General features: G+C 44.1%; 1 protein-coding gene across 4 annotated transcripts in view; it reads right to left on the bottom strand.

Annotated features, from left to right (window-relative positions):
- The window catches only part of OGG1 (8-oxoguanine DNA glycosylase), a 95,004-nt gene that overhangs the window by 3,355 nt on the left and 69,244 nt on the right, over positions 1–22,405 (bottom strand). For 3 of the 4 annotated variants that reach the window (XM_053720975.1, XM_053720976.1, XM_053720977.1), the window contains 2 exons: positions 18,233–18,380; positions 17,612–17,661 (listed from right to left, as the gene is read on the bottom strand). In XM_053720975.1, coding sequence (XP_053576950.1) covers positions 17,612–17,661; positions 18,233–18,380 — 198 coding nt within the window. The remainder of the gene's footprint in view (positions 1–17,611; positions 17,662–18,232; positions 18,381–22,405) is intronic. The other variant, XM_053720978.1, reaches the window with a different exon arrangement.

Genomic DNA, 22,405 nt, shown 5'->3' with positions numbered 1-22,405 from the left:
GTAGCCTGTAAGTAAAACTTCAAGGCACGGACTACGTCTAGATTATGCAAAAGACGTTCCTTCTTTGAAGAAGGATTAGGACATAATGATGGAACAACAATCTCTTGATTGATATTCTTGTTAGAAACCACCTTAGGTAAAAACCCAGGTTTTGTACGCAGAACAACTTTATCTGAATGAAAGATCAGATAAGGAGAATCACAATGTAAGGCAGATAACTCCGAGACTCTTCGAGCCGAGGAAATAGCCATCAGAAAAAGAACTTTCCATGAAAGAAGTTTGATATCAATAGAATGAAGGGGTTCAAACGGAACCCCTTGAAGAACTTTAAGAACCAAGTTTAAGCTCCATGGAGGAGCAACAGGTTTAAACACAGGCTTAATTCTAACTAAAGCCTGACAAAATGCCTGAACGTCTGGAACTTCTGCCAAACGCTTGTGTAAAAGAATAGACAGAGCAGAAATCTGTCCCTTTAAAGAACTAGCTGATAATCCTTTGTCCAAACCCTCTTGGAGGAAGGACAATATCCTAGGAATAATAACCCTACTCCATGAGTAATTCTTGGATTCACACCAATGAAGATATTAGAAGGTTTTGTCTCAGAGGCAGAGTCCATGGTGGAAAGGATGACATGTCTACTAGGTCTGCATACCAGGTCCTGCGTGGCCATGCAGGCGCTATCAATATCACCGATGCTCTTTCCTGTTTGATTTTGGCAATCAGACGAGGGAGCAGAGGAAATGGTGGAAACACATAAGCCAGGTTGAAGAACCAAGGCGCTGCTAGAGCATCTATCAGTGCCGCTTCTGGGTCCCTGGACCTGGATCCGTAACAAGGAAGCTTGGCGTACTGGTGAGATGCCATGAGATTCAATTCTGGTTTGCCCCAACGGAGAACCAATTGAGCAAACACCTCCGGATGGAGTTCCCATTCCCCCGGATGAAAAGTCTGACGACTTAGAAAATCCGCCTCCCAGTTCTCTAAACCTGGGATATGGATCGCTGACAGGTGGCAAGAGTGAGTCTCTGCCCAGCGAATTATCTTGGAGACTTCTGACATCGCTAGGGAACTCCTGGTTCCCCCTTGATGGTTGATGTAAGCCACAGTCGTGATGTTGTCCGACTGAAATCTGATGAACCTCAGTGTTGCTAGCTGAGGCCAAGCCAGAAGAGCATTGAATATTGCTCTTAACTCCAGAATATTTATTGGGAGGAGTTTCTCCTCCTGAGTCCATGAACCCTGAGCCTTCAGGGAGTTCCAGACTGCACCCCAACCTAGAAGGCTGGCATCTGTTGTTACAATTGTCCAATCTGGTCTGCGAAAGGTCATACCCTTGGACAGATGGGCCCGAGATAACCACCAGAGAAGAGAATCTCTGGTTTCCTGATCCAGATTTAGTAGAGGGGACAAATCTGTGTAATCCCCATTCCACTGACTGAGCATGCATAATTGCAGCGGTCTGAGATGCAGGCGCGCGAATGGCACTATGTCCATCGCCACTACCATTAAGCCGATTACTTCCATGCACTGAGCCACCGTGGGGCGCGGAATGGAGTGAAGAACACGGCAAGCATTTAGAAGTTTTGATAACCTGGACTCCGTCAGGTAAATTTTCATTTCTACAGAATCTATTAGAGTCCCTAGGAAGGAAACCCTTGTGAGAGGAGATAGAGAACTCTTTTCTTCGTTCACTTTCCACCCATGCGACCTCAGGAATGCCAGAACTATCTCTGTATGAGATTTGGCAATTTGAAAGCTTGACTCCTGTATCAGGATGTCGTCCAGGTAAGGAGCCACCGCTATGCCTCGCGGTCTTAGGACCGCCAGAAGTGAGCCCAGAACCTTTGTAAAAATTCTTGGGGCTGTATCCAACCCGAATGGAAGAGCTACAAATTGGTAATGCCTGTCTAGAAAGGCAAACCTCAGGAACTGATGATGATTCTTGTGAATTGGAATGTGAAGGTAGGCATCCTTTAAGTCCACTGTGGTCATGTACTGACCCTCTTGGATCATGGGTAAAATGGTTCGAATAGTTTCCATCTTGAATGACGGAACTCTGAGGAATTTGTTTAGGATCTTTAAATCCAAAATTGGTCTGAAGGTTCCCTCTTTTTTTGGGAACCACAAACAGATTTGAATAAAACCCCTGTCCTTGTTCTGTCCGCGGAACTGGATGGATCACTCCCATTACAAGGAGATCTTGTACGCAGCTTAGGAATGCCTCTTTATCTGGTTTGCAGATAATCTTGAAAGGTGAAATCTCCCTTGTGGAGGAGAAGCTTTGAAGTCCAGAAGATATCCCTGAGATATGATCTCCAACGCCCAGGGATCCTGAACATCTCTTGGCCACGCCTGGGCGAAGAGAGAGAGTCTGCCCCCTACTAGATCCGTTGTCGGATAGGGGGCCGCTCCTTCATGCTGTCTTAGAGGCAGCAGCAGGCTTTCTGGCCTGCTTGCCCTTGTTCCAGGACTGGTTAGGTTTCCAGGCCTGCTTGGATTGAGCAAAAGTTCCCTCTTGTTTTGAAGCAGAGGAAGTTGATGCTGCACCTGCCTTGAAATTTCGAAAGGCACGAAAAACAGAATTTATGCTTACCTGATAAATTACTTTCTCCAACGGTGTGTCCGGTCCACGGCGTCATCCATAACTTGTGGGAATATTCTCTTCCCCAACAGGAAATGGCAAAGAGCACAGCAAAAGCTGTCCATATAGTCCCTCCTAGGCTCCGCCCACCCCAGTCATTCGACCGACGGACAGGAGAAAAAATAGGAGAAACTATAAGGTGCCATGGTGACTGTAGTTAAAGAAAGAAATCAACAAACCTGATTAAAAAACCAGGGCGGGCCGTGGACCGAACACACCGTTGGAGAAAGTAATTTATCAGGTAAGCATAAATTCTGTTTTCTCCAACATTGGTGTGTCCGTTCCACAGCGTCATCCATAACTTGTGGGAACCAATACCAAAGCTTTAGGACACGGATGAAGGGAGGGAGCCAATCAGGTTACCTAAACAGAAGGCACCACGGCTTGCAAAACCTTTCTCCCAAAAATAGCCTCCAAAGAAGCAAAAGTATCAAATCTGTAGAATTTGGCAAAAGTGTGCAGGGAAGCCCAAGTCGCTGCCTTACATATCTGATCAACAGAAGCCTCGTTCTTGAAGGCCCATGTGGAAGCCACAGCCCTAGTAGAGTGAGCTGTGATGCGTTCAGGAGGCTGCTGTCCGGATGATGCTTTTCAGCCAAAAGGAAAGAGAGGTAGCAGTAGCTTTTTGACCTCTCCTCTTGCCAGAATAAACGACAAACAGAGAAGACGTTTGTCTGAAATCCTTTGTTGCTTCTAAATAGAACTTTAAAGCACGAACTACATCTAAATTGTGTAACAAACGTTCCTTCTTTGAAACTGGATTCGGACACAAAGAAGGCACAACTATTTCCTGGTTAATATTCTTGTTGGAAACAACCTTTGGAAGGAAACCAGGTTTAGTACGTAAAACAACCTTATCTGAATGGAACACCAGATAGGGCGGATTACACTGCAAAGCAGATAACTCAGAAACTCTTCTAGCAGAAGAAATAGCAACCAAAAACAGAACTTTCCAAGATAACATCTTGATATCTATGGAATGTAGAGGTTCAAACGGAACCCCTTGAAGAACTGAAAGAACTAAATTCAGACTCCAGGGAGGAGTCAAAGGTCTGTAAACAGGCTTGATCCTGACCAAAGCCTGAACAAAAGCTTGAACATCAGGCACAGCTGCCAGTCGTTTGTGTAACAAGACAGATAAAGCAGAAATCTGTCCCTTTAGAGCAGTGTTTCTCAACAGCCGGGCCGTGACCCACTACTGGGCCGCGACGGCCCTGCTGGTGGGCCGCGACCCAACATAACCTCCAGACACTCGCTCTGACAGGCCCGCCTTTACACATCTCCGAAATGTCGGACGGGCCTGTTAGAGTGCCACTGCACATGTCTGTTTGCGCAGTGTGAGCGGGTAGCGGCGCACTGTGAGTAGCGGCGTGCAGAGACTGTGAATAGCGACGTGCAGAGCATGAAGCATTGGCTCACAGGTAAGGAAGTCCACTGACACCAATGACATATAATTACAGCCACTGACACTAATGTGTATATTTAGGGCGCTCACTGGACACCAATGTGTATGTGTAAATATATATATAGATCCCATTGACACCAATGTGTATGTGTAAACTGTGTGTACTGACACTAATGTGTATGTGTGCTGTGTATGTATATATATATATATTATAATTATATGATAATTCAGTGGTGTCAGTGGGATCCATATGCAATATATATATGTATAACAGAATTTATGTTTACCTGATAAATTACTTTCTCCAACGGTGTGTCCGGTCCACGGCGTCATCCTTACTTGTGGGATATTCTCTTCCCCAACAGGAAATGGCAAAGAGCCCAGCAAAGCTGGTCACATGATCCCTCCTAGGCTCCGCCTACCCCAGTCATTCGACCGACGTTAAGGAGGAATATTTGCATAGGAGAAACCATATGGTACCGTGGTGACTGTAGTTAAAGAAAATAAATTATCAGACCTGATTAAAAAACCAGGGCGGGCCGTGGACCGGACACACCGTTGGAGAAAGTAATTTATCAGGTAAACATAAATTCTGTTTTCTCCAACATAGGTGTGTCCGGTCCACGGCGTCATCCTTACTTGTGGGAACCAATACCAAAGCTTTAGGACACGGATGAAGGGAGGGAGCAAATCAGGTCACCTAAATGGAAGGCACCACGGCTTGCAAAACCTTTCTCCCAAAAATAGCCTCAGAAGAAGCAAAAGTATCAAACTTGTAAAATTTGGTAAAAGTGTGCAGTGAAGACCAAGTCGCTGCCCTACATATCTGATCAACAGAAGCCTCGTTCTTGAAGGCCCATGTGGAAGCCACAGCCCTAGTGGAATGAGCTGTGATTCTTTCGGGAGGCTGCCGTCCGGCAGTCACGTAAGCCAATCTGATGATGCTTTTAATCCAAAAAGAGAGAGAGGTAGAAGTTGCTTTTTGACCTCTCCTTTTACCTGAATAAACAACAAACAAGGAAGATGTTTGTCTAAAATCCTTTGTAGCATCTAAATAGAATTTTAGAGCGCGAACAACATCCAAATTGTGCAACAAACGTTCCTTCTTTGAAACTGGTTTCGGACACAGAGAAGGTACGATAATCTCCTGGTTAATGTTTTTGTTAGAAACAACTTTTGGAAGAAAACCAGGTTTAGTACGTAAAACCACCTTATCTGCATGGAACACCAGATAAGGAGGAGAACACTGCAGAGCAGATAATTCTGAAACTCTTCTAGCAGAAGAAATTGCAACTAAAAACAAAACTTTCCAAGATAATAACTTAATATCAACGGAATGTAAGGGTTCAAACGGAACCCCCTGAAGAACTGAAAGAACTAAATTGAGACTCCAAGGAGGAGTCAAAGGTTTGTAAACAGGCTTGATTCTAACCAGAGCCTGAACAAAGGCTTGAACATCTGGCACAGCTGCCAGCTTTTTGTGAAGTAACACCGACAAGGCAGAAATCTGTCCCTTCAGGGAACTTGCAGATAATCCTTTTTCCAATCCTTCTTGAAGGAAGGATAGAATCCTAGGAATCTTAACCTTGTCCCAAGGGAATCCTTTAGATTCACACCAACAGATATATTTTTTCCAAATTTTGTGGTAAATCTTTCTAGTTACAGGCTTTCTGGCCTGAACAAGAGTATCGATAACAGAATCTGAGAATCCTCGCTTCGATAAGATCAAGCGTTCAATCTCCAAGCAGTCAGCTGGAGTGAAACCAGATTCGGATGTTCGAACGGACCCTGAACAAGAAGGTCTCGTCTCAAAGGTAGCTTCCAAGGTGGAGCCGATGACATATTCACCAGATCTGCATACCAAGTCCTGCGTGGCCACGCAGGAGCTATCAAGATCACCGACGCCCTCTCCTGATTGATCCTGGCTACCAGCCTGGGGATGAGAGGAAATGGCGGGAACACATAAGCTAGTTTGAAGGTCCAAGGTGCTACTAGTGCATCCACTAGAGCCGCCTTGGGATCCCTGGATCTGGCCCCGTAGCAAGGAACTTTGAAGTTCTGACGAGAGGCCATCAGATCCATGTCTGGAATGCCCCACAGGTGAGTGACTTGGGCAAAGATTTCCGGATGGAGTTCCCACTCCCCCGGATGCAATGTCTGACGACTCAGAAAATCCGCTTCCCAATTTTCCACTCCTGGGATGTGGATAGCCGACAGGTGGCAGGAGTGAGACTCCGCCCATAGAATGATTTTGGTCACTTCTTCCATCGCTAGGGAACTCCTTGTTCCCCCCTGATGGTTGATGTACGCAACAGTTGTCATGTTGTCTGATTGAAACCGTATGAACTTGGTCCTCGCTAGCTGAGGCCAAGCCTTGAGAGCATTGAATATCGCTCTCAGTTCCAGAATATTTATCGGTAGAAGAGATTCTTCCCGAGACCAAAGACCCTGAGCTTTCAGGGATCCCCAGACCGCGCCCCAGCCCATCAGACTGGCGTCGGTCGTGACAATGACCCACTCTGGTCTGCGGAATGTCATCCCTTGTGACAGGTTGTCCAGGGACAGCCACCAACGGAGTGAGTCTCTGGTCCTCTGATTTACTTGTATCTTCGGAGACAAGTCTGTATAGTCCCCATTCCACTGACTGAGCATGCACAGTTGTAATGGTCTTAGATGAATGCGCGCAAAAGGAACTATGTCCATTGCCGCTACCATCAACCCGATCACTTCCATGCACTGAGCTATGGAAGGAAGAGGAACGGAATGAAGTATCCGACAAGAGTCTAGAAGTTTTGTTTTTCTGACCTCTGTCAGAAAAATCCTCATTTCTAAGGAGTCTATAATTGTTCCCAAGAAGGGAACCCTTGTTGACGGGGATAGAGAACTCTTTTCCACGTTCACTTTCCATCCGTGAGATCTGAGAAAGGCCAGGACGATGTCCGTGTGAGCCTTTGCTTGAGGAAGGGACGACGCTTGAATCAGAATGTCGTCCAAGTAAGGTACTACCGCAACGCCCCTTGGTCGTAGCACAGCTAGAAGGGACCCTAGTACCTTTGTGAAAATCCTTGGAGCAGTGGCTAATCCGAAAGGAAGCGCCACGAACTGGTAATGTTTGTCCAGGAATGCGAACCTTAGGAACCGATGATGTTCCTTGTGGATAGGAATATGTAGATACGCATCCTTTAAATCCACCGTGGTCATGAATTGACCTTCCTGGATGGAAGGAAGAATAGTTCGAATGGTTTCCATCTTGAACGATGGAACCTTGAGAAACTTGTTTAAGATCTTGAGATCTAAGATTGGTCTGAACGTTCCCTCTTTTTTGGGAACTATGAACAGATTGGAGTAGAACCCCATCCCTTGTTCTCTTAATGGAACAGGATGAATCACTCCCATTTTTAACAGGTCTTCTACACAATGTAAGAACGCCTGTCTTTTTATGTGGTCTGAAGACAACTGAGACCTGTGGAACCTCCCCCTTGGGGGAAGTCCCTTGAATTCCAGAAGATAACCTTGGGAGACTATTTCTAGCGCCCAAGGATCCAGAACATCTCTTGCCCAAGCCTGAGCGAAGAGAGAGAGTCTGCCCCCCACCAGATCCGGTCCCGGATCGGGGGCCAACATTTCATGCTGTCTTGGTAGCAGTGGCAGGTTTCTTGGCCTGCTTTCCCTTGTTCCAGCCTTGCATTGGTCTCCAAGCTGGCTTGGCTTGAGAAGTATTACCCTCTTGCTTAGAGGACGTAGCACTTTGGGCTGGTCCGTTTTTACGAAAGGGACGAAAATTAGGTCTATTTTTTGCCTTGAAAGGCCGATCCTGAGGAAGGGCGTGGCCCTTACCCCCAGTGATATCAGAGATAATCTCTTTCAAGTCAGGGCCAAACAGCGTTTTCCCCTTGAAAGGAATGTTTAGTAGCTTGTTCTTGGAAGACGCATCAGCCGACCAAGATTTCAACCAAAGCGCTCTGCGCGCCACAATAGCAAACCCAGAATTCTTAGCCGCTAACCTAGCCAATTGCAAAGTGGCGTCTAGGGTGAAAGAATTAGCCAATTTGAGAGCATTGATTCTGTCCATAATCTCCTCATAAGGAGGAGAATCACTATCGAGCGTCTTTATCAGCTCATCGAACCAGAAACATGCGGCTGTAGCGACAGGGACAATGCATGAAATTGGTTGTAGAAGGTAACCCTGCTGAACAAACATCTTTTTAAGCAAACCTTCTAATTTTTTATCCATAGGATCTTTGAAAGCACAACTATCCTCTATGGGTATAGTGGTGCGCTTGTTTAAAGTGGAAACCGCTCCCTCGACCTTGGGGACTGTCTGCCATAAGTCCTTTCTGGGGTCGACCATAGGAAACAATTTTTTAAATATGGGGGGAGGGACGAAAGGAATACCGGGCCTTTCCCATTCTTTATTAACAATGTCCGCCACCCGCTTGGGTATAGGAAAAGCTTCTGGGAGCCCCGGCACCTCTAGGAACTTGTCCATTTTACATAGTTTCTCTGGGATGACCAACTTTTCACAATCATCCAGAGTGGATAATACCTCCTTAAGCAGAATGCGGAGATGTTCCAACTTAAATTTAAATGCAATCACATCAGGTTCAGCCTGTTGAGAAATGTTCCCTGAATCAGTAATTTCTCCCTCAGACAAAACCTCCCTGGCCCCATCAGACTGGGTTAGGGGCCCTTCAGAGATATTAATATCAGCGTCGTCATGCTCTTCAGTATCTAAAACAGAGCAGCCACGCTTACGCTGACAAGGGTTCATTTTGGCTAAAATGTTTTTGACAGAATTATCCATTACAGCCGTTAATTGTTGCATAGTAAGGAGTATTGGCGCGCTAGATGTACTAGGGGCCTCCTGAGTGGGCAAGACTCGTGTAGACGAAGGAGGGAATGATGCAGTACCATGCTTACTCCCCTCACTTGAGGAATCATCTTGGGCATCATTGTCATTATCACATAAATCACATTTATTTAAATGAATAGGAATTCTGGCTTCCCCACATTCAGAACACAGTCTATCTGGTAGTTCAGACATGTTAAACAGGCATAAACTTGATAACAAAGTACAAAAACGTTTTAAAATAAAACCGTTACTGTCACTTTAAATTTTAAACTGAACACACTTTATTACTGCAATTGCGAAAAAACATGAAGGAATTGTTCAAAATTCACCAAATTTTCACCACAGTGTCTTAAAGCCTTAAAAGTATTGCACACCAAATTTGGAAGCTTTAACCCTTAAAATAACGGAACCGGAGACGTTTTAAACTTTAACCCCTTTACAGTCCCTGGTATCTGCTTTGCTGAGACCCAACCAAGCCCAAAGGGGAATACGATACCAAATGACGCCTTCAGAAAGTCTTTTCTAAGTATCAGAGCTCCTCTCACATGCGACTGCATGCCATGCCTCTCAAAAACAAGTGCGCCACACCGGCGCGAAAATGAGGCTCTGCTTAAGCTTTGGGAAAGCCCCTAAGGAATAAGGTGTCTAATACAGTGCCTGCCGATATTATTATATCAAAATACCCAGATAAAATGATTCCTCAAGGCTAAATATATGTTAATAATGAATCGATTTAGCCCAGAAACAGTCTACAGTCTTAATAAGCCCTTGTGAAGCCCTTATTTATGATCGTAATAAACATGGCTTACCGGATCCCATAGGGAAAATGACAGCTTCCAGCATTACATCGTCTTGTTAGAATGTGTCATACCTCAAGCAGCAAGAGACTGCACACTGTTCCCCCAACTGAAGTTAATTGCTCTCAACAGTCCTGTGTGGAACAGCCATGGATTTTAGTTACGGTTGCTAAAATCATTTTCCTCATACAAACAGAAATCTTCATCTCTTTTCTGTTTCTGAGTAAATAGTACATACCAGCACTATTTCAAAATAACAAACTCTTGATTGAATAATAAAAACTACAGTTAAACACTAAAAAACTCTAAGCCATCTCCGTGGAGATGTTGCCTGTACAACGGCAAAGAGAATGACTGGGGTAGGCGGAGCCTAGGAGGGATCATGTGACCAGCTTTGCTGGGCTCTTTGCCATTTCCTGTTGGGGAAGAGAATATCCCACAAGTAAGGATGACGCCGTGGACCGGACACACCTATGTTGGAGAAATATAGTTTACAGTGGGTTAATTTTATAACTCATAAATATATATACATATATATATATATATATATATACATACATATATAATATATATACACCCACTCCCAATGCTTACCGGGCCTTGCACAGGTCCGGTTAAAACTTACCGGGCCTTGAGGTCACTTAGGTTGAGAACCACTGCTTTAGAGAACTCGCTGATAATCCTTTATCCAAACCTTCTTGGAGAAAGGAAAGGATCCTAGGAATTTTGATCTTACTCCATGAGAATCCCTTGGATTCACACCAACAGATATATCTTTTCCATATTTTATGGTAAATTTTTCTAGGTTTTCTGGCTTGTACCAGAGTATCTATTACAGAATCCGAAAACCCACGCTTAGATAAAATCAAGCGTTCAATTTCCAAGCCGTTAGCTGGAGGGAAACTAGATTTGGATGTGCGAATGGACCCTGTACTAGAAGATCCTGTCTCAAAGGTTGCTTCCATGGTGGAGCCGATGACATATTCACCAGGTCTGCATACCAAGTCCTGCGTGGCCACACAGGAGCTATCAAGATCACTGAGGCCCTCTCCTGCTTGATCCTGGCTACCAGCCTGGGAATGAGAGGAAACGGTGGAAACACATAAGCTAGGTTGAAGGTCCAAGGCGCTACTAATGCATCCACTAGATTCGCCTTGGGATCCCTGGATCTGGACCCGTAGCAAGGAACCTTGAAGTTCTGACGAGACGCCATCAGATCCATGTCTGGAATGCCCCATAATTGAGTCAACTGGGCAAATATCTCCGGGTGGAGTTCCCACTCCCCCAGATGGAATGTCTGACGACTCAGATAATCCGCCTCCCAGTTTTCCACTCCTGGGATGTGGATCGCAGATAGGTGGCAGGAGTGATCCTCCGCCCATTTTATGATTTTGGTCACTTCTCTAATCGCCAGGGAACTCCTTGTTCCCCCCTGATGGTTGATGTAAGCAACAGTCGTCATGTTGTCTGATTGGAATCTTATGAATCTGGCCTTTGCTAGTTGAGGCCAAGCCCTGAGAGTATTGAATATCGCTCTCAGTTCCAGAATGTTTATCGGGAGAAGAGACTCTTCCCGAGACCATAGAACCTGAGCTTTCAGGGAGTCCCAGACCGCGCCCCAGCCCGCTAGACTGGCGTCGGTCGTGACGATGACCCACTCTGGTCTGCGGAAGCTCATACCCTGGGACAGGTGATCCTGGGCTAGCCACCAACGGAGTGAGTCTCTGGTCTTCTGATCTACTTGAATCATTGGAGACAAATCTGTATAGTCCCCATTCCACTGTTTCAGCATGCACAGTTGTAATGGTCTTAGATGAATTTGCGCAAAAGGAACTATGTCCATTGCTGCAACCATCAACCCTACTACTTCCATGCACTGAGCTATGGAAGGTCGTGGAACAGAGTGAAGAACTTGACAAGCGTTTAGAAGTTTCGACTTTCTGACATCTGTCAGGAAAATCTTCATTTCTAAAGAATCTATTATTGTCCCCAAGAAAGGAACTCTTGTAGACGGAGACAGGGAACTTTTTTCTATGTTCACTTTCCATCCGTGAGATCTGAGAAAGGCCAGAACGATGTCTGTGTGAGCCTTTGCCTTCGAAAGAGACAACGCTTGTATCAGAATGTCGTCCAAGTAAGGTGCCACTGCAATGCCCCTTGGTCTTAGAACCGCTAGAAGGGACCCGAGTACCTTTGTGAAAATCCTTGGAGCAGTGGCTAGCCCGAATGGGAGAGCCACAAACTGGTAATGTTTGTCCAGAAAGGCGAACCTTAGGAACTGATGATGATCTTTGTGGATAGGAATATGTAGCTACGCATCCTTTAGATCCACGATAGTCATAAATTGACCCTCCTGGATTGTAGGTAAAATCATTTGAATGGTTTCCATTTTGAACGATGGCACTCTGAGAAATTTGTTTAGGAACTTTAAATCTAGAATTGGTCTGAAAGTTCCCTCTTTTTTGGGAACCACAAACAGATTTGAGTAAAACCCCATTCCTTGTTCCACGGTTGGAACTGGGTGTATCACTCCCATTTTTAACAGGTCTTCTACACAATGCCTGTCTCTTTATTTGGTTTGAGGATAAGTGAGACATGTGGAACCTTCCCCTTGGGGGTAGTTCCTTGAATTCCAGAAGATAACCCTGAGAAACTATTTCTAGTGCCCAGGGATCCTGAACATCTCTTGCCCAAGCCTGAGCGAAGAGAGAGAGTCTGCCCCCTACTAGATCCGGTCCCGGATCGGGGGCTACTCCTTCATGCTGTCTTGTTAGCAGCAGCAGGTTTCTTGGCCTGCTTACCCTTGTTCCAGCCTTGCATTGGTTTCCAAGCTGGTTTGGTTTGCGAAGCATTACCCTCTTGTCTAGAGGCTGCAGAGTTGGAGGCCGGTCCGTTCCTGAAATTGCGAAAGGAACGAAAATTAGACTTATTCTTGGCCTTGAAAGGCCTATCTTGTGGAAGGGCGTGGCCCTTACCCCCAGTGATGTCTGAGATAATCTCTTTCAATTCTGGCCCAAAAAGGGTTTTACCCTTGAAAGGGATATTAAGCAATTTTGTCTTGGAAGATACATCCGCTGACCAAGACTTTAGCCAGAGCGCTCTGCGCGCCACAATTGCAAACCCTGAATTTTTCGCCGCTAATCTAGCTTACTGCAAAGCGGCATCTAAAATAAAGGAATTAGCTAACTTAAGTGCGTGAATTCTGTCCATAACCTCCTCATACGGAGTCTCTCTACTGAGCGACTTTTCTAGTTCCTCGAACCAGAACCACGCTGCTGTAGTGACAGGAATAATGCACGAAATAGGTTGCAGGAGGTAACCTTGCTGTACAAATATCTTTTTAAGCAAACCCTCCAATTTTTTATCCATAGGATCTTTGAAAGCACAATTATCCTCGATAGGAATAGTAGTGCGCTTGGCTAGTGTAGAAACTGCCCCCTCGACCTTAGGGACTGTCTGCCATAAGTCCTTTCTGGGGTCGACCATAGGAAATAATTTCTTAAATATAGGAGGGGGAACAAAAGGTATGCCGGGCTTCTCCCACTCCTTATTCACTATGTCCGCCACCCGCTTGGGTATAGGAAAAGCGTTGGGGTGCACCGGAACCTCTAGGAACTTGTCCATCTTGCACAATTTTTCTGGAATGACCAGGTTGTCACAATCATCCAGAGTAGATAGCACCTCCTTAAGCAGTGCGCGGAGATGCTATAATTTAAATTTAAATGTCACAACATCAGGTTCTGCCTGTTGATAAATTCTACCTGAATCTGAAATTTCCCCATCTGACAAAACCTCCCTCACGGCCCCTTCAGATTGGTGTGAGGGTATGACAGAGCAATTATCATCAGCGCCCTCCTGCTCTACAGTGTTTAAAACAGAGCAATAGCGCTTTCTCTGATATGCAGGCATTTTGGATAAAATATTTGCTATGGAGTTATCCATTACTGCCGTCAATTGTTGCATAGTAATAAGCATTAGAAGTACTAGGAGCCTCCTGCGTGGGCAAAACTGGTGTAGACACAGAAGGAGATGATGTAGAACTATGTCTACTCCCTTCATCTGATGAATCATCTTGGGCAACTTTACTATCTGTGGCAGTACTGTCCTTACTTTGTTTGGACGCTATGGCACAATTATCACACAATTTTGAAGGGGGAGACACATTGGCTTCCATAAATACAGAACATAGCTTATCTGAAGGCACAGACATGTTAAACAGGCTTAAACTTGTCAATAAAGTACAAAAAACGTTTTTAAACAAAACCGTTACTGTCTCTTTAAATTTTAAACAGTGCACACTTTATTACTGAATATGTGAAAAACTATGAAGGAATTGTTCAAATTTAACCAAATTTTCACCACACTAATCACCACATACTCTTCACCATCTCCGTGGAGATGTTGCCTGTGCAACGGCAAAGAGAATGACTGGGGTGGGCGGAGCCTAGGAGGGACTATATGGACAGCTTTTGCTGTGCTCTTTGCCATTTCCTGTTGGGGAAGAGAATATTCCCACAAGTTATGGATGACGCCGTGGACCGGACACACCAATGTTGGAGAAATTAGACTGTTGGCCTTTGATTTGGCCCTGTCCTGAGGAAGGGTATGACCCTTACCTCCAGTAATGTCTGCAATAATTTCTTTCAAACCAGGCCCGAATAAGGTCTGCCCCTTGAAAGGAATGTTGAGTAATTTAGACTTTGAAGTCACATCAGCTGAAAAGGATTTGAGCCATAGTGCCCTACGCGCCTGGATGGCGAATCCGGAATTCTTAGCCGTTAGTTTAGTCAAATGAACAATGGCATCAGAAACAAATGAGTTAGCTAGCTTAAGAGTTCTAAGCTTGTCAACAATTTCAGTCAATGGAGCTGTATGGATGGCCTCTTCCAGGGCCTCAAACCAGAATGCCGCCGCAGCAGTGACAGGCGCAATGCATGCAAGGGGCTGTAAAATAAAACCTTGTTGAATAAACATTTTCTTAAGGTAACCCTCCAATTTTTTATCCATTGGATCTGAAAAAGCACAACTGTCCTCAACCGGGATAGTGGTACGCTTTGCTAAAGTAGAAACTGCTCCCTCCACCTTAGGGACAGTCTGCCATAAGTCCCGTGTAGTGGCATCTATTGGAAACATTTTTCTAAATATAGGAGGTGGGGAAAAGGGCACACCAGGCCTATCCCACTCCTTACTAATAATTTCTGTAAGCCTTTTAGGTATTGGAAAAACATCAGTACTCACCGGCACTGCATAGTATTTACCCAGCCTACACAATTTCTCTGGCACTGCAATTGTGTCACAGTCATTCAGAGCAGCTAATACCTCCCCAAGCAATACACGGAGGTTCTCAAGCTTAAATTTAAAATTAGAAATCTCTGAATCAGGTCTCCCAGATTCAGAGACGTCACCCACAGACTGAAGCTCTCCGTCCTCAGGTTCTGCATATTGTGACGCAGTATCAGACATGGCTCTTACAGCATCTACGCGCTCTGTATCTCGTCTAACCCCAGAGCTATCGCGCTTGCCTCTCAATTCAGGCAATCTGGATAATACCTCTGACAGGGTATTATTCATGATTGCAGCCATGTCCTGCAAAGTAATCGCTATGGGCGTCCCTGATGTACTTGGCGCCATATTAGCGTGCGTCCCTTGAGCGGGAGGCGAAGGGTCCGACACGTGGGGAGAGTTAGTCGGCATAACTTCCCCCTCGACAGACCCCTCTGGTGACAATTCTTTTATAGATAAAGACTGATCTTTACTGTTTAAAGTAAAATCAATACATTTAGTACACATTCTCCTATGGGGCTCCACCATGGCTTTTAAACATAATGAACAAGTATCCTCTGTTTCAGACATGTTTGTACAGACTAGCAATGAGACTAGCAAGCTTGGAAAACACTTTAAAGCAAGTTAACAAGCAATATAAAAAACGTTACTGTGCCTTTAAGAGAAACAAATTTTGACAAAATTTGAAATAACAGTGAAAAAAGGCAGTTACACTAACAAAATTTTTACAGTGTATGTAACAAGTCAGCAGAGCATTGCACCCACTTGCAAATGGATGATTAACCCCTTAATAACAAAAACAGAATAATAAATGACAAAAACGTTTTTTAAACACAGTCACAACAACTGCCACAGTCTACTGTGGTTGTTACCCTCCTCAAACACGACTTTGAAGCCTTTTGAGCCCTTCAGAGATGTCCTGTATCATGCAGAGGGAAGCTGAATGTCTCTGTCAGTATTTTTAGCTGCACAGAAAAGCACTAAAAAAGTCCCCTCCCACTCATATTACAACAGTGGAAAGCCTCAGGAAACTGTTTCTAGGCAAAAATCAAGCCAGCCATGTGGAAAAAAACTAGGCCCCAATAAGTTTTGTCACCAAACATATATAAAAACGATTAACATGCCAGCAAACGTTTTATATTACACTTTTATAAGAGTATGTATCTCTGTTAATAAGCCTGATACCAGTCGCTATCAATGCATTTAAGGCTTAACTTACATTAATCCGGTATCAGCAGCATTTTTCTAGCAAATTCCATCCCTAGAAATATGTTAACTGCACATACCTTATTGCATGAAAACCTGCACGCCATTCCCCCTCTGAAGTTACCTCACTCCTCAGAATATGTGAGAACGGCAGTGGATCTTAGTTACTTCTGCTAAGATCATAGAAATCACAGGCAGATTCTTCTTCTAATGCTGCCTGAGATGAAACAGTACACTCCGGTACCATTTAAAAATAACAAACTTTTGATTGAAGTTAAAAAACTAACTATAATACACCACTCTCCTCTTACTACGTCCATCTTTGTTGAGAGTTGCAAGAGAATGACTGGATATGGCAAAGAGGGGAGGAGCTATATAGCAGCTCTGCTGTGGGTGATCCTCTTGCAACTTACTGTTGGGAAGGAGAATATCCCACAAGTAATGGATGATCCGTGGACTGGATACACTTAACAAGAGAAAGTTACTTTAATTCATGTGCTTTGTCAGAATCAGTTAAAGTCCTTTTAAGCTGGAGGTTTGACAACTTTAATTTGTTCATACTATATAAAACGTACCAGGAGAGACTCAATTACCTAAATATGTATAGCTTAGAGGAGAGAAGGGAAAGAGGTGATATGATAGCAACTTTCAAGTATATTAAGGGCATAGTAAAGCAGAGGCTGTGAGTATTTTTCATAAAAAGAAACATTCAAGAACAAGGGGTCATGATCAAGCTGAAAGATAGTATTTTCAGGAGTAATTTGTTGAAGCAATTCTTTACAGAATGGGTGATTGATTCATGGAATACACTTCCACAGGGGGTGGTGGTAATGACAAACACTGTGGGTGACTGTAAGAATACCTGGGACAAGCAAAAGGCTGTCCTACGAACTATATTAGTTTATACTTTTAGGAAATACCTGACAGACTTGCTGGGCCTCTTATATGCCGTCAAAGTCTATGTTTCTTTGTTTCTATATACATATTGTAGTGCGCCTAAATATTTATTTTTGTACATGTATGTATGTGTATACATTACTTAAGTAAAACTATTAGTAGTTCAATAATTGGCATAACGTTTGACCAGTGACTTGAAACACACTAACACGGTACCCCCAGAAAAAAGCAACATGATTCTAATAAAGAGGACACCCTTTGTAAGACAGTTATGCCTATAAAATACTTTATAGCTGTCACTCTGCCTCACAAAATATAACATTAGTATGCTTGTTCAAATACTAAAGTAAATCATATTACATTTTTTACAGCACACATTTCTTACTAGAATCATTTTCTTAAAACTTCCCTAAATTCTCAAGATGACCTTAAAAAATGACCACAAATCGTGCTAACCTGCAGCTGAACTCTTTGAGAACTCAACTTCTACAGTATTTGAAAAGAAAATATTTGTTTTATTGTCAACTTACTGTTTGTGCCCATCCAGCATAAGGTCCCCACAAAACACGAAAATAATCTCCTGCAAAGAGCACAAGGTTTTAATTTTTTTTTAAAAAAGTTGTGAACCAAGAACACACCACATAATTTACTAGAATTGTGAGCATGAAGGTCACTTATGTGGCATAATGGGTATTTTAAAGGGAAAGTCAACACCAGAATTTTTGTTGTTTAAAAAGATAGATAATCCCTTTATTACCAATTCCTCATTTTTGCACAGAAAACACAGTTATAATAATACACGTTTTACCTCTGTAATTACCTTGTATCTAAGCCTCAGCAGACTGCCCCCTTATTTCAGTTCTTTTGACAGACTTTTCACATGTGTGAGCTCAATGTTATCTATATAACACACATGAACTAACGCCCTCTACTGGTGAAAAACTGTCAAAATGCATTCAGATTAGGTCTAAGAAATTAGCATATGCGTCTACCTACGTTTAGCTTTCAACTAAGAATACCAAGAGAACAAAGCAAAATTGGTGATAAAAGTAAATTGGAAACTTGTTTAAAATTACATGTCTTATCTGAATCATGAAAGTTTCTTTTGGACTTGACTGTCCCTTTCTAAGTAAAAATGTCTAAGTCCATACCTATCTCCTTGTATACTCGATCAGTCAGGCTTTTCTTGCCCTGCCCTAGCTGGGGCAGGTAGTCCCTCTTTGCTATTTGCCAGACATGGGTGTCTACAGGCACTGCTTCTGGTTTGTCTAGGGCCATCAAGCAAACGCAGTCAGCCACCTGAAAAACACATTTTAAGTCATATTGCAGTTGTCTTATATTTTGAAGCTATCATCTTAAATGAGCATTTTGAGTAAAAAAAAAAAACAGAATTTATGCTTACCTGATAAATTACTTTCTCCAACGGTGTGTCCGGTCCACGGCGTCATCCTTACTTGTGGGAATATCTCTTCCCCAACAGGAAATGGCAAAGAGTCCCAGCAAAGCTGGCCATATAGTCCCTCCTAGGCTTCGACCGACGGACAGGAGGAAAAATATAGGAGAAACCATATGGTACCGTGGTGACTGTAGTTAGAGAAAATAATTCATCAGACCTGATTATAAAACCAGGGCGGGCCGTGGACCGGACACACCGTTGGAGAAAGTAATTTATCAGGTAAGCATAAATTCTGTTTTCTCCAACATTGGTGTGCCCGGTCCTAGGCGTCATCCTTACTTGTGGGAACCAATACCAAAGCTTTAGGACACGGATGAAGGGAGGGAGCAAATCAGGTTACCTAAACGGAAGGCACCACGGCTTGCAAAACCTTTCTCCCAAAAATAGCCTCCGAAGAAGCAAAAGTATCAAATTTGTAAAATTTGGCAAAAGTGTGCAGTGAAGACCAAGTCGCTGCCTTACATATCTGGTCAACAGAAGCCTCGTTCTTGAAGGCCCATGTGGAAGCCACAGCCCTAGTGGAGTGAGCTGTGATTCTTTCAGGAGGCTGCCGTCCGGCAGTCTCATAAGCCAATCGGATGATGCTTTTAAGCCAAAAGGAAAGAGAGGTAGAAGTCGCTTTTTGACCTCTCCTTTTACCAGAATAGACAACAAACAAAGAAGATGTTTGTCTGAAATCTTTTGTAGCCTCTAAATAGAATTTTAGAGCACGGACTACGTCCAAATTGTGTAACAAACGTTCCTTCTTTGAAACTGGATTCGGACATAAAGAAGGTACAACTATCTCCTGGTTAATATTCTTGTTAGAAACAACCTTTGGAAGAAAACCAGGCTTAGTACGCAAAACCACCTTATCTGCATGGAACACCAGATAGGGCGGAGAACACTGCAGAGCAGATAACTCTGAAACTCTTCTAGCAGAAGAAATAGCAACCAAAAACAAAACTTTCCAAGATAGTAACTTAATATCTATGGAATGTAAAGGTTCAAACGGAACCCCTTGAAGAACTGAAAGAACTAGATTTAGACTCCAGGGAGGAGTCAAAGGTCTGTAAACAGGCTTGATCCTAACCAGAGCCTGAACAAATGCTTGAACATCTGGCACAGCTGCCAGTCTTTTGTGTAGTAAGACAGATAAAGCAGAGATCTGTCCCTTTAGAGAACTTGCAGATAATCCTTTCTCCAAACCTTCTTGTAGAAAGGAGAGAATCTTAGGAATCTTTATCTTATTCCATGGGAATCCTTTGGATTCACACCAACAGATATATCTTTTCCATATTTTATGGTAAATCTTTCTAGTTACCGGTTTTCTGGCCTGAACCAGAGTATCTATCACAGAATCTGAAAACCCACGCTTTGATAGAATCAAGCGTTCAATCTCCAAGCCGTCAGCTGGAGGGAGACCAGATTTGGATGTTCGAATGGACCCTGAACAAGAAGGTCCTGTCTCAAAGGTAGCTTCCATGGTGGAACCGATGACATATTCACCAGGTCTGCATACCAAGTCCTGCGTGGCCACGCAGGAGCTATCAAGATCACCGAGGCCCTCTCCTGTTTGATCCTGGCTACCAGCCTGGGAATGAGAGGAAACAGTGGAAATACATAAGCTAGGTTGAAGGTCCAAGGCGCTACTAGTGCATCTACTAGAGTCGCCTTGGGATCCCTGGATCTGGACCCGTAGCAAGGAACCTTGAAGTTCTGACGAGACGCCATCAGATCCATGTCTGGAATGCCCCATAATTGAGTTAGTTGGGCAAAGATCTCCGGGTGGAGTTCCCACTCCCCCGGATGGAATGTCTGACGACTCAGATAATCCGCTTCCCAGTTTTCCACACCTGGGATGTGGATCGCAGATAGGTGGCAGGAGTGATCCTCCGCCCATTGAATTATTTTGGTCACTTCTTTCATCGCCAGGGAACTCCTTGTTCCCCCCTGATGATTGATATACGCAACGGTCGTCATGTTGTCTGATTGGAATCTTATTAATCTGGCCTTTGCAAGCTGAGGCCAAGCCCTGAGAGCATTGAAGATCGCTCTTAGTTCCAGAATGTTTATCGGGAGAAGAGACTCTTCCCGAGACCATAGTCCCTGAGCTTTCAGGGATTCCCAGACCGCGCCCCAGCCCACTAGACTGGCGTCGGTCGTGACAATGACCCACTCTGGTCTGCGGAAGCTCATTCCCTGGGATAGATGGTCCAGGGTCAGCCACCAACGGAGTGAATCTCTGGTCTTCTGATCTACTTGAATCATTGGAGACAAGTCTGTATAGTCCCCATTCCACTGTTTGAGCATGCACAGTTGTAATGGTCTTAGATGAATTCGTGCAAAAGGAACTATGTCCATTGCTACAACCATCAACCCTACTACTTCCATGCACTGCGCTATGGAAGGACGTGGAACAGAATGAAGAACTTGACAAGTGCTTAGAAGTTTTGACTTTCTGACCTCTGTCAGAAAAAAACCCCATTTCTAAGGAATCTATTATTGTTCTCAAGAAGGGAACTCTTGTTGACGGAGACAGAGAACTTTTTTCTATGTTCACCTTCCATCCGTGTGATCTGAGAAAGGCCAGAACGATGTCTGTATGAGCCTTTGCTTTTGACAGGGACGACGCTTGTATTAGAATGTCGTCCAAGTAAGGTACTACTGCAATGCCCCTCGGTCTTAGAACCGCTAGAAGGGACCCTAGTACCTTTGTGAAAATCCTTGGAGCAGTGGCGAACCCGAATGGGAGGGCCACAAACTGGTAATGTTTGTCCAGAAAGGCGAACCTTAGGAACTGATGATGTTCTTTGTGGATAGGAATATGTAGGTACGCATCCTTTAGATCCACGGTAGTCATAAATTGACCTTCCTGGATAGTGGGTAGAATCGTTCGAATGGTTTCCATCTTGAACGATGGTACCCTGAGAAATTTGTTTAGGATCTTCAAATCCAAAATTGGTCTGAAAGTTCCCTCTTTTTTGGGAACTACAAACAGATTTGAATAAAATCTCATTCCTTGTTCCTTTATTGGAACTGGGTGTATCACTCTCATCTTTAACAGGTCTTCTACACAATGTAAGAACGCCTGTCTCTTTATTTGGTTTAAGGATAAGTGAGACATGTGGAACCTTCCCCTTGGGGGTAGTTCCCTGAATTCCAGAAGATAACCCTGAGAAACTATTTCTAGTGCCCAGGGATCCTGAACATCTCTTGCCCAAGCCTGAGCAAAGAGAGAGAGTCTGCCCCCTACTAGATCCGGTCCCGGATCGGGGGCTACTCCTTCATGCTGTTTTGTTAGCAGCAGCAGGCTTCTTGGCCTGCTTACCCTTGTTCCAGCCTTGCATCGGTTTCCAGGCTGGTTTGGGTTGTGAGGCATTACCCTCTTGCTTAGAGGATGCAGAATTAGAGGCCGGTCCGTTCCTGAAATTGCGAAAGGAACGAAAATTAGACTTATTCTTGGCCTTGAAAGGCCTATCTTGTGGAAGGGCGTGGCCCTTTCCCCCAGTGATGTCTGAGATAATCTCTTTCAATTCTGGTCCAAATAGAGTTTTACCTTTGAAAGGGATGTTAAGTAATTTTGTCTTGGATGACACATCCGCTGACCAAGACTTTAGCCAAAGCGCCCTGCGCGCCACGATTGCAAACCGTGAATTTTTCGCCGCTAATCTAGCTAATTGCAAAGCGGCATCTAAAATAAAAGAGTTAGCCAACTTAAGTGCGTGAACTCTGTCAATAACCTCCTCATATGGAGTCTCTCTACTGAGCGACTTTTCTAGTTCCTCGAACCAGAACCACGCTGCTGTAGTGACAGGAACAATGCACGAAATGGGTTGTAGAAGGTAACCTTGCTGTACAAAAATCTTTTTAAGCAAACCCTCCAATT

The sequence above is a fragment of the Bombina bombina genome, chromosome 7 (assembly GCF_027579735.1).
Source record: "Bombina bombina isolate aBomBom1 chromosome 7, aBomBom1.pri, whole genome shotgun sequence".
In the NCBI taxonomy this organism is placed as follows: domain Eukaryota; kingdom Metazoa; phylum Chordata; class Amphibia; order Anura; family Bombinatoridae; genus Bombina; species Bombina bombina.
The sequence above is the reverse complement of the archived record's forward strand: the minus strand, read 5'-3'. Positions and strand labels throughout refer to the sequence as shown.